Source organism: Leucoraja erinacea, chromosome 2 (genome assembly GCF_028641065.1).
Source record: "Leucoraja erinacea ecotype New England chromosome 2, Leri_hhj_1, whole genome shotgun sequence".
In the NCBI taxonomy this organism is placed as follows: Eukaryota; Metazoa; Chordata; class Chondrichthyes; order Rajiformes; family Rajidae; genus Leucoraja; species Leucoraja erinaceus.
The window spans coordinates 28,293,470-28,306,827 of record NC_073378.1 but is presented as its reverse complement, the minus strand read 5'-3'; the positions used below and the strand labels follow the sequence as shown (position 1 = coordinate 28,306,827).

General features: G+C 48.5%; 1 protein-coding gene across 1 annotated transcript in view; it reads left to right on the top strand.

The window, feature by feature from the left end:
- Nucleotides 1-13,358, top strand: part of LOC129708211 (coagulation factor XIII A chain-like) — a 70,630-nt gene that overhangs the window by 40,509 nt on the left and 16,763 nt on the right. The window contains exons 10-12 of the mRNA XM_055653836.1: nt 1,933-2,021; nt 5,770-5,923; nt 13,025-13,306. Coding sequence (XP_055509811.1) covers nt 1,933-2,021; nt 5,770-5,923; nt 13,025-13,306 — 525 coding nt within the window. The remainder of the gene's footprint in view (nt 1-1,932; nt 2,022-5,769; nt 5,924-13,024; nt 13,307-13,358) is intronic.

Here is a 13,358-nt window from a genome sequence, read left to right as displayed (position 1 = left end):
AAGGCAGGAATGGGGTACTGATTGGGGATAATCAGCCATGATCACATTGAATGGCGGTGCTGGCTCGAAGGGCCAAATGGCCGACTCCTGCACCTATTGTCTATTGTCTATTGACTGTATATATATCTACCGCTGGGTGGAGCCGTATGACAGCAGCCTCGTCCAGAGTCTGTCCGTCCTTTTCTTCTTTTTTACGTTATTTTCAGCATGTTTTAAAAGTCTGTGTTAATGTTCTCTGGTTTGTTTTATGTGGGGGGTGGTGGGGGGGAGGGGAGGGGGAAACCTTTTTTCAATCTCTCACCTTGCCGGAGATGCGATTGTTTTCCGGTCACTCTGTGGCCTAACATCATGGAGCTGGCGGCCTTGATCGGGACTGACTTTGAGCCCCACCGTGGGGACGTGGACTTACCATCGGAGCCTGCGATCCCTTGCCTGGGATCGACGCTCCAACCGCGGCCTGCGGATTCCAACATCGAGGAGCTCGCAGTCTCGGGTCAAGACCGATGTCGGGAAGCACGAAGTTCGACCAGCCCCGACCCGGGGTAGATTGCCTGGCGCGGGGGAGCTGAGATTCCCCCCCGATGCAGGAGCTTGATCGCCACCACCGCCGGCTACGGGAGTAAGATCGTCCCGTCAACGGAAGGCTCGAGGCCCCCGACCGCGGGAGAGCAAAGAAGGGAAGAGATTGAATTTTTTTTTTCCCATCACAGTGAGGAATGTGGAGGAGTCACTGTGGTGGATGTTCATGTTAAAATGTATTTTGTGTGTTCTGTTGCTTTTTATTGGTATGACTGTACGGCAAATCAAATTCCTCGTATGTTGCAAAACATAACTTGGCTAATAAAGTAATATTTTGGTTATGATGATTGATATTATTATTATCTTTAGTTTTGTATTACGTGGGTGGTGGGTGGGGGAAACTTTTGAAAATCTCTTTCCTGGACGGAGATACAACTTTTTCCATATCGTATCTCCGTCTGCGCTGCAGCCAAACATCGTGGAGCTGGCGGCCCCTTGGTCAAGGACCGACTTCGGGAGCTGCAACCGCCCCAATCGCGGGAGCTTCGATCGCCGACTGCGGGTGGTTCAACTGCCCTGACAGTGGGAGAAAAGGAAGGAAGAAGATTATACTTCCATCACAGTGCGCTGTGGTGGATGTTTATGCTAATTTTTATGTAGTCGTGTGTCTTGTTGCTTTTTTTGTGTGACTGTGGCAAATCAAATTCCTTGTATGTTCTTACATACATGGCTAATAAATTGTCTGTACGTATGTTGTATGTATACTTATATGTACATATGTGTATATGTATATGTACACACACACTTATATATACACACGCACACACACTTGTGTAAAGACACACACATACACTTATACACCCACACTTAAATATACATACACACACACACTTATATATATACATGCACACACACATATATACATCCACACACACACATATATACATACACACACTTATATATACATACACACACACACACTTATATATACATACACACACTTATATATACATACACACACACACACTTATATATACACACATACACACACACTTATATACACACACACACACACTTATATACACACACACACACACACTGTAGATTAACCCTTGTTAATCCATACCATTTATAATCTCCACTACACATATATACATGGTACATGGTATTACAGTACTACACTAACAAAGACAGCCGGCTCTTAGAAGCCACGCCGAGCTGGGTATGAATGGCTGGCAGTTTGAATGTTCTGTATTGCTTATGGAATAATGACTAATGTTTCACCATGTATGTTGTTGTGGATCATTCACAAAGGTGGTGTCAGGAGTACCCATACAGATACAGGTGAATATATATATACAGTACATATATTCTCGATAATCTGATTGTGCCATTCCTTGTTCCTTTCGTCAGGCATGTACCGGTGTGGCCCGGCCTCTGTCATCGCCGTTAAAGAGGGCCAGGTCTGCTTCCCGTACGATGCACCTTTTGTCTACGCTGAGGTGAGTGAGACTTGAGTAAAGACGGAATATCACACAGAGAATATCTGCGCGCTGTGGAACCTTGGCACAATGAAAGACATTGCGTGTCAGGGGTTTGTGGGGGAGCGGGCAGGAGAATGGGATTTTCGGAGGGAGAGATAGATCAGCCATGGATTGCATGGCGGAGTAGACTCGATGGGCCGAATGGCCCAATTCTGCTCCCGTCGCTTCTGCTCCTGTCAGTTACGATTATGCCGGCGAGAGGGCCTGTACATCGGGCCGCCCGTAGCGGCGACTGCAGGGGGGTTCAAAGGCCCCGGCCACGGGTGAACAAAGAGGAAGTTTGATTGAACTTTATTGCCGTCCCTCACAGTGGGAAACGTCGATTCCGCTGTGGGGAATATTTTTATTCGTGTGGCTGTATGATAACTCAAATCTCACTGCACCAATTGGTGCACGTGACAATAAATGTAACAAACTATTATCTCAATGGGGTTAAGTTAGATAAGGAGGAGGTGCAGCGAGACCCGGGCATCCTTGTACACCGGTCACTGAAAGTTGGCTTACAGGTGCAGCAGGCAGTGAAGAAAGCTAATGGAATATTATGAATGGCCTTCATAACAAGAGGATTTCAGTATAGGAGTAAAGAGGTTCTTCTGCAGTTGTATAGGGCTCTGGTAAGACCAGATCTGGAGTATTGTGTACAGTTTTGGTCTCCTAATTTGAGGAAGGACATCCTTGTGATTGAGGCAGTGCAGCGTAGGTTCACGAGATTGATCCCTGGGATGGCGGGACTGTCACATGAGGACAGATTGAAAAGACTAGGTTTGTATTCACTGGAGTTTAGAAGGATGAGGGGATGGATCTTATAGAAACATATAAAATTATAAAAGGACTGGACAAGCTAGATGCAGGAAAAATGTTCCCAATGTTGGGTGAGTCCAGAACCAGGGGACATTGTCCATGAATAAAGGGGGAGGTAAGACTGGGGTGAGAAAAAAACATTTTCACCCAGAGAGTTGTGAATTTATGGAATTCCCTGCCACAGAGGGCAGTGGAGGCCAGTCACTGGATGGATTTAAGAGAGAGTTAGATAGAGCTCTAGGGGGCTAGTGGAGTCAAGGGATATGGGGAGAAGGCAGGCACGGGTTATTGATAGGGAACGATCAGCCATGAACACAGTGAATGGCGGTGCTGGCTCGAAGGGCCGAATGGCCTCCTCCTGCTCTATTTTCTATGTTTCTTCTGTTTTACGAACTTGAGCTTGAAGTTGAGAACATGACCTTTACAACCCTTTGGTTTGGGGATACAGCGCGGAAACAGGCGTAGCGGCGACCGCGGGGCCGACCAAATCCCCCGACCTAAAGGGCCTGTCCCACTTTCACACCTAATTCACAACCTTTTTTTTATAGTGAACATTTTTTAGGCTGGAAAAATTCGCCTTCCCTCACTTAGTGAAACATAGAAACATAGAAATTGAGGTGCGCAGGAGTAGGGGCCCTTCGAGCCTGCACCGCCATTCAATATGATCATGGCTGATCATCCAACTCAGTATCCCGTACCTGCCTTCTCTCCAAACCCCCTGATCCCCTCAGCCACAAGGGCCACATCTAACTCCCTCTTAAATATAGCCAATGAACTGGCCACAACTACCCTCTGTGGCAGAGAGTTCCAGAGATTCACCATGGGGAAAAAAGTTCTTCTAGTTTTAAGGATTTCCCCTTTAGGAGCTGTGACCCCTTGTCCTGGCTTCCCTAACCGGGAACAATCTCCTGCATCTACCGGTCACCCCTTAAGAATTTGAAAGTTTCTATAAGTGCATCTTCTAAACTAGAGAGTATAAACCAAGTCTATCCAGTCTTTTTCTTCATAAGACAGTCTTGACATCCCAGGAATCAGTCTGGTGAACCGTCTCTGCACTCCCTCTATGGCAATAATGTCCTTCCTCAGATTTGGAGACCAAAACTGTACGCAATACTCCAGGTGTGGTCTCACCAAGACCCTGTACAACTGCAGTAGAACCTCTCTGCTCCTATACTCAAATCCTTTTGCAATGAAAGCTAACATATACCATCGCTTTCTTTACTGTGCTGCACCTGCATGCCTACCTTCAATGACTGGTGTACCATGACACCCAGGTCTCGCTGCATCTCCCCCTTTCCCAATCGGCCACCATTTAGATAATAGTTGTGATTTTTTTGCCACCAAAATGGATAACCTCACATTTATCCACATTATACTGCATCTGCCCAACATTTGCCCCCACTCACCCAGATCCAAAACCCTGCAGTCTTGCATCCTCCTCACAGTTTGCCCCCCAGCTTAGTGTCATCCGCAAACTTGGAGATATTGCCTTCAATTATCCAGATCATTATATAATTGTAAATAGCTGGGGTCCCAGCTGAGCCTTGGGGTACCCCACTAGTCACTGCCTGCCATTGTGAAAAGGACCCGTTTACTCCCTACTCTTTGCTTTGTTTGCCAGCCAGTTCTCTATCCACATCAATACTGAACCCCCAATGCCTTGTGCTTTAATGTAACTAATCTCTTATGGGGACCTTGTCGAAAGCCTTCTGGAAGTGATACACCAATCCACTGGTTCTCCCCTATCCACGCTACTTTACATCCTCGAAAAATTCTATAAGATTCGTCAGACATGATTTACCTTTCGGAATCCATGCCTTTGTCCAATGATTTCACCACTTTCCAAATGTGCTGCTATCCCATCTTTAATCACTGACTCTAGCAGTTTCCCCACTACCGATGTTAGACTAACTGGTCTGTAATTCCCCATTTTCTCTCTCCCTCCCTTCTTAAAAAGTGGGGTTACGTTTGCTACCCGCCAATCTTCAGGAACTACTCCAGAATCTAAAGAGTTTTGAAAGATTATTACTAATGCATCCACTATTGCTGGAGCTACTTCCTTAAGTACTCTGGGATGCAGCCTATCTGGCCCTGGTGATTTATCGGCCTTTAATCCATTCAATTTACCCAACACCACTTCACGGCTAACCTGGATTTCACTCAATTCCTCCAACTCCTTTGACCCGCGGTCCCCTGCTATTTCCGGCAAATTCTTTATGTCTTCCTTAGTGAAGACGGAACCAAAGTAGTTATTCAATTGGTCCGCCATATCCTTGTTCCCCATGATCAACTCCCCTGGGCAAGGGACCTACATTTGTTTTAACGATCTCCCACATACTAAAAACTTTTGCAGGGCCTGCCTCTTTCCACTTTTCACGACCTAATTCACAACCTGGTTTTTTTCTCCCGTGGTACATTTTTTCTGGCTAATTTGTACGCAAAAATTTCCCTTGTTATCCATGGATGTACTACCTTCCCTGATTTATTCTTTTGCCACTTGATGCCACGAGTACCTGCGACTAGCACCTACCTACGACCTACCTACGACCTAATTATGACCTACCTACGACCTACCTACGACCTCCTACGACCTACGTGACGACCATGCTGAGAATACGAGTCAAGGGCAAACTCGGCAGAGGTCGTGAAATAGGTCGTGAAAGTGGGACAGGTAACACTATCCGAGGGTCAATTTACACATACACCAAGTGCAATTAACCTACAAAGCCGCACGTCTTCGGAGCGTGGGAGGAAACCGAGGATCCCGCGGAGAACCCACGCAGGTCACGGGGAGAAGGTACAAACCCGGTGGTCAGGATGGAACCCGGGTCTCTGGCGCTGTGAGGCAGCAACTCTACCGCTGCGCCACCCTGTGTGTAAACCGATGGTGGTTTTCTTCTTCCAGGTGAACAGCGACGTTGTGTACTGGACCCAACAGAACGACGGGTCGCTGGTGAAAGGGGAGGTGAAGACTGACGAGATCGGCACGTTGATTCTCACCAAGCAGGTTGGGTCGGATATGAGGATGAATATCACCGATCTGTACAAGTACCCGGAAGGTAGGTACCACAACCAACATTGGTGGCACAGTGATCAGTTTAGTTAGTCGTCACGTGTACCGAGGTACAGTGAAAAGCTTTTGTTGCGTGCTAACCAGTCAGCGGAAAGACAATACATGATTACAATCGAGCCGTCCACAATGAACAGATACAGCATAAAGGGAATAACGTTTAGTGCAAGGTAAAGCCAGCAACATCCGATCAAGGATGGTCCAAGCATCACCAATGAGGTAGATGGGAGGTCAGGACCGCTCTCTGGTTGGGGTAGGATGGTTCAGTTGCCTGATAACAGCTGGGAAGAAACTGTCCCCGAATCTGGAGGTGTGTGCGTTTTCACACTTCTGTACCTCTTGCCCGATGGGAGAGGGAGTGACCCGGGTGCGGCTGGTCCTTGATGATGCTGCTGGCCTTGCCGAGGCAGCGTGAGGTGTAGATGGGGTCAACGGAAGGGAGGTTGGTTTGTGCGATGGTCTGGGCTGCGTCCACAATGCGCCGCGATTCCTTGCGGTCTTGGACGGAGCTGTTCCCAAACCGAGCCATGACGCATCCCGATAAAACGCTTCCTACGGCGCATCTGTAGAAGTTGCTGAGAGTTGTCGGGGACATGCCGAACGTCCGAAGCCTTCTAAGAGAGTAGAGGCGTTGGTGTGCTTTCATGGTCGTTGCTTCAATATGGGTGGTCCAGGAAACGTGTTGGTGATATTGACTCCTGGGAATTTGAAGTCTTCAACTATCTCTACTTCGGCGTCGTCAATGCAAACTACCACTTTGCTTCCTGAAGTCGACCACAAGCGGCGGGAACTCTACCGCTGCACCACCGGGGCATTCAACGTTGGGCCACCTGACTGGACAGGAATGGTTCAGAGATATCTGGGCCAAACGTGGGACTGGTGTAGCTGGCTGCCACTAGTATAACCATATGACCATATAACAATTACAGCACGGAAACAGGCCATCTCGGCCCTACAAGTCCGTGCCGAACACTTATTTTCCCTTAGTCCCACCTGCCTGCACTCATACCACTAGTGTTTCAACACTTGCTCATTCAGCCCACCTTGTGATTCCTCGCCTCTAGCCAAGAGTCTGAAGCAAAATCATGACCTGCGTTCTAATAGTCATTGGACAACAGGAGCAGCTGTAGGCCATTCGGCCCCTCGAGCCAGCACCGCCGTTCAATGTGTTCACGGCTGATCATCCACAATCAGTACCCCGTTGCCGCCTTCTCCCCATATCCCCTGACTCCGCTATCTCCAAGAGCCCGATCTAGGTCTCTCTTGAAAGTATCCAGAGAACCGCCCTCTGAGGCAGAGAATTACACACTCACAACTCTCTTGGCCTTCATAACAAGAGGAGTATATGAGCAAATAGGTCCTTCTGCAGTTGTACAGGGCCCTAGTGAGACCACACCTGGAGTATTGTGTGCAGTTTTGGTCTCCAAATTTAAGGAAGGACATTCTTTAAGTGCAGCGTAGGTTTACAAGGTTAATTCCCGGGATGGCGGAACTATCATATGCTGAGAGAATGGAGCGGCTGGGCTTGTACACTCTGGAGTTTAGAAGGATGAGAGGGAATTTCATTGAAACATATGAGATTGTTAAGGGCTTGGACACGCTAGAGGCAGGAAACATGTTCCCGATGTTGGGGGAGTCCAGAACCAGGGGCCACAGTTTAAGAATAAGGTGTAAGCCATTTAGAACGGAGATGAGGAAACACTTTTTCACACAGAGAGTTGTGAGTCTGTGAAATTCTCTGCCTCTAAGGGCGATAGAGGCTGGTTCTCTGGATACTTTCAAGAGAGAGCTAGATAGGGCTCTTAAAGATAGCGAAGTCAGGGGATATGGGGAGAAGGCAGGAACGGGGTAATGATTGTGGATGATCAGCCATGGTCACATTGAATGGCGGTGCTGGCTCAAAGGGCCGAATGGCCTCCTGCACCTATTGTCTATTGTCTCTGTGTGAAAAAGCTTTTCCTCACCTCCGTTCTAAATGGCTTACCCCTTATTATTAAACTGTGGCCCCTGGTTCTGGACTCCCCCAACATCCCTCCCCTGGTTCCTCAATTCACACCTTATCTCACACTTAATGTCTTTTCATCGCCATCCTTTGTCCAACCACATCATAATCATAATCATAATCACACTTTATTAGCCAATGTTATTTTTTGCAACATACGAGGAATTTGATTTGCCGTACAGTCATACCAATAAAAAGCAACAGAACACACAAAACACATTTTAACATGAACATCCACCACAGTGACTCCTCCACATTCCTCACTGTGATGGGAGGCGAGAAAAAAGGTTCAATCTGTTACCATCTTAGTCCTCGAGCCTTCCGTTGACGGGGCGATCTTGGCTCCCGTAGCCAGCTGTCTTTCCCTCTGCGTCGAGGCGATCAAGCTCCTGCATCGGGGGGGGGGGGGATCTCAGCTCCCCCGCGCCAGGCGATCGGACCCCGGATCGGGGCTGGTCAAACCTTCTGCGTCATTTGGAGCTTCCCGACATCGGTCTCGACCTGAAACTGCGAGCTCTTCGATGTTGGAATCCGCAGGCTGCGGGTGGAGCGTCGATCCCAGGCAAGGGATCGCAGGCTCCGATGGTAATTCCACGCCCCGCGGTGGGGCTCAAAGTCAGTACCGAGCAAGGCCGCCAGCTCCATGATGTTAGGCCGCAGAGCGACCGGAGATACGATCCGGAAAACAATCGCATCTCCGGCAATGTAATGGATTGAAAAAAAAGTTCCCGCTCATTCCCACATTAAACAAACCAGAGAACATTAACACAAACTTTAAAAACACACTAAAAGTAATAAAAAAGACGAAAAGACAGACAGACCGTTGGCGGGGCCGCCATCACTGACAGCGCCACCTGGTGGAATCTGCCTACTGAAAACTCCCTCTCCTGTCTGAAGAAGGGTCTCAACCCGAAACATCACCCAATCCCTGTCCCGCTGAGTTACTCCAGCATTTTGTGTCAATCTTAACATCTGCAGTTCCTTCACACACACCCACCTCGCCTATTTCCACCTATCACTCACCGGACTTCGTCCTGCCCCACCTCTCTTCCAGTCTTCACACGCTCCCCCCACCATAATAAGTCTGAAGAGGGTCCGGTCCAGAAACGTCACCTATCCATGTTCTCCAGAGATGCTGCCTGACCCGCTGAGTTACTCCAGCACTCTATGAAACGGGATTGTCATATGTTGATAGAATGGAGCAGCTGGGCTTGTACACTCTGGAGTTTAGAAGGATGAGAGGGCATCTCATTGAAACATATAAGATTGTTAAGGGTTTGAACACACTAGAGACAGGAAACATGTTCCCGATGTTGGGGAAGTCCAGAACCAGGAGCCACAGTTTAAGAATAAGGGGTTAGAAAGGAGACCAGGCAGCATTTATTTTCACAGAGAGTTGTGAGTGTGTGAAATTCTCTGCCTCAGACGGCAGTGGAGGCCAATTCTCTGGATATTTTATCGAGAGAGTTATGCTGAGCTCTTAAAGATAGCAGTCAGGGGATATAGGGAGAAGGCAGGAACGGGGTACTGATTAGGGATGATCAGCCATGATCACATTGAATGGTGGTGCTGGCTTGAATCCAGAACCAGGGGCCACAGTTTAAGAATAAGGAGTAAGCCATTTAGAACGAAAACGAGGCAACACTTTTTCACACAGAGAGTTGTGAGTCTGTGGAATTCTCTGCCTCAGAGTGTGGTGGAGGCAGGTTTTCTGGATGCTTTAAAGTGAGAGCTAGATAGGGCTGTTAAAGATAGTGGAGTCAGGGGATATGGGGAGAAGGCAGGAACAGGGTACTGATTAGGGATGATCAGCCATGATCACATTGAATGGCGGTTCTGGCTCGAAGGGCCGAATGGCCTCCTCCTGCACCTATTGTCTATTGTCTATAGTCTATTGTGACATTTCACAGAGAGCTGGAGTAACTTAGCGGGACAGGCAGCATCTCTGGAGAATATGGATAGGTGACGATTCAGGTCTGAAGAAGGGTCATGACCCTATACGTCACCTGCTCCTTCTCTCCAGAGATGCTGCCTGACCCGCTGAGTTACTCCAGCATCTTGTGTCTGTCTTCAGGGTAACATATGTTCCATGTTCTCGATGACAAATTTTGATCGCAGGTTTTGATACGTTTTCTGATTCATCGGTAGGTTGCTTCATCAAGAAATGGCTTATTTTGGCAGCATCTGATGGCTATGTTGTATAATGTAGAAGATGGCCTTTACATGACCTTTCTAAGGCAATGTAACTTCACTCCTGCCCAACACTGAGTTATTCAGCAAATATGTTCCTCACCCCCTTCCCCCAGCTGAAGAGATTTTTGTCATCATTCCCGGGATGGCGGGACTGTCATATGCTGAGAGAATGGAACGGCTGGGCTTGTACACTCTGGAGTTTAGAAGGATGAGAGGGTTTCTCATTGAAACACATAAGATTATTAATGCCCCTGTCCCACTTAGGAAACCTGCACGGAAACCTCTGGAGGCTTTGCGCCCCACCCAAGGTTTCCGTGCGGTTCCCGGAGGTTTTTGTCAGTCTCCCTACCTGCTTCCACTACCCGCAACCTCCGGCAACCACCTGCAACCTCAGGGAACCACACGGAAACCTTGGGTGGGGGCGCAAAGTCTCCAGAGGTTTCCGTTCAGGTTTCCTAAGTGGGACAGGGGCATAAGGGTTTGGACACGCCTCCTGTTACTACCCCTCCCATCTTTCTATCTTTAACACCCTTTAATAGGCAGAGGTTGATACAGTTAAGTGGTTTATTTCTCCCAGCGTTGACATTAATGATGGCTTCATGAATTCAATTCAGAGACTTCAAATTGGTTCATCTGCACCGTTCCGTCACATTAACGAGATTTACTACATGGCTGAGCCTTGACCTTGTGTACACTAACGAGTGAGTTTCTAACACGCATTAGAACTACACCCGTCCGCATTCTTACTTGGAGTCATAGAGTGATACAGCGTGGAAACAGGCCCTTCGGCCCAACTTGCCCACACCGGCCAACAACACTAGTCCCACCCGCCTGTGTTTGGCCCATATCCCTCCAAACCTGCCCGATCCAAACTTGTCTAACTGTTTCTTAAACGATGGGATAGTCCCAGCCTCGACAACCTCCTCTGGCAGCTTGCTCCATACACCCACCACCCCTTGTGTGAAAAACGTTGCCACTCAGATTCCTTTTAAATCTTTTCCTTTTCAACCTTGAACCTACGTCCTCTGGTCCTCGATTCCCCTACCCTGGGCAAGAGACTCTGTGCGTCTACCCGATCTATTCCTCTCATGATTTTTAATACACCTCTATAAGATGACCCCTGTTCCTCCTGCACTCCAAGGAATAGAGTCCCAGCCAACTCAAACTCTCCCTGTAGCACAGAAGGCAGGAACGGGTACTGATTGGGGATGATCAGCCATGAGGGAGAAGTTCGCACGTGACATACGGCGTCGAGGCGGCTGCGGTACGGCAGGCCGTTGCCGCGCGGAATTTTTGAACACGGTCAGTTTTTCGGAGCCCCGCGCGATGTCGGGACCAGCTCCGCACAACTACATACGGCTCCGGCGATCGAAGTGGGACCGGGCCTCGCGAGGCCGTACGGCTCAAGCGACCACGTTAGGCCGCGCTTGCTGCATGGAGTCGCATGCTCTTGGGACAGGCCCTTCACAGGAGGCGAATCTCCAGCTGGCATGGATCTAGGGGTCACCGAGACACACAAGCTCCCCGACCATCACAAGGTTGCAATCCAACGGCGTGAAGAGAGAGAGGGAGAGAGATGATAAAAATGGGAATTTTGAAGGTTCTGTAGTTAAACAGCAAAGGTTTTTTTTTAATGAGTATATAATCAAAGAGGTGAAATGCATAATGTGTTAAAAAATGCCTCAATGCCAGAGTTGAATACTGATCCACACATTTAGCTTTTCACTGCTCCAAGTTTATGAATTTTTAATTGCCAGTTAATAAATTTTTAATTTAAGTTGAATTTAGCTTTGGGGGTGAAATACTTTATGTTGCGTCTTCAGGGAGAGACTTGGCTGCCTGATTATATTCACCAACGACTGAGTCAGAATAAAGAGTGGGTTCCCATCTTGAGACTCCTAACGCCATTGCGCCCATCACAAGCAGAGTCCCGGGACTGACATATGATGAAAGAATGGGTCGACTGGGCTTTAGAAGGAAGAGAGGATTTCTTATAGAAACTTATACAATTCTTAAAGGATTGGACAGGCTAGATGCAGGAAATGTGTTCACCGATGTTGGGGGAGTCCAGAACCGGGGGGGGAGATCACAGTTTAAGAATAAGGGGTAGGCCATTTAGGACTGAGATGAGGAAACATTTATTTGTGAATCTGTGGAAGAGAGAATGGAACGGCTGGGCTTGTACACTCTGGAGTTTAGAAGGATGAGAGGGTTTCTCATTGAAACACATAAGATTATTAATGCCCCTGTCCCACTTAGGAAACCTGAACGGAATCCTCTGGAGACTTTGTGCCCCACCCAAGGTTTCCGTGCGGTTCCCGGAGGTTTTTGTCAGTCTCCCTACCTGCTTCCACTACCTGCAACCTCCGGCAACCACCTGCAACCTCCGGGAATGGCACGGAAACCTTGGGCGGGGCGCTAAGTCTCCAGAGGTTTCCGTTCAGGTTTCCAAAGTGGGACAGGGTAGATTTAGCTCTTTGGGCTAACAGAATCAAGGGATATGGGGAAATAGGCGGAACTGGGAACTGATTTTGGATGATCAGCCATGATCGTATTGAATGGCGGGTAGACCAAAATGCTGGAGAAACTCAGCGGGTGAGGCAGCATCTATGGAGCGAAGGAATGGGCGACGTTTCGGGTCTCGACCCCATAGATGCTGCCTAACCCGCTGAGTTTCTCCAGCATTTTTGCCTACCTTCAATTGCTCCAGCATCTGCAGTTCCTTCTCAAACATATTGATTGGCGGTGCTGGCTCGAAGGGCCGAATGGCCTACTCCTGCACCTACCTATTGTCTATTGCCTATTGAATGCTGGTGCTGGCTCGAAGGGCCGAATGGCCTACTCCTGCACCTGTTTTCTATGTTTCTAAACTTCCACCCTCCCCCCACCCTCCAGGCAGTCGTGAGGAAAGGTCGTCCCTGGAAACGGCGGTCCACTTCGGAGTTGTAAAGCCAGAGGCACCAAAGGACCTACCGAAGGACGTATCAGTCAAGGTGCAGGTGGATGAGAACATCATGGTGGGCTCCAACTTCACGCTGGCTCTGGAGTTCAATAACCACAGCAACGAAAGCCGCAGTGCGGAGGTCCAGATTTATGGATATGTCATGTTCTACACGGGAGTCCCAAAGGTCCAGGTGACAGATGAGAACATCGAGGTGGAGATGGAACCTAATGAAGGTAAGACCCGACGTCCAATGCCTTCTTCATGTAGAGTCCACCCTGCAGATGC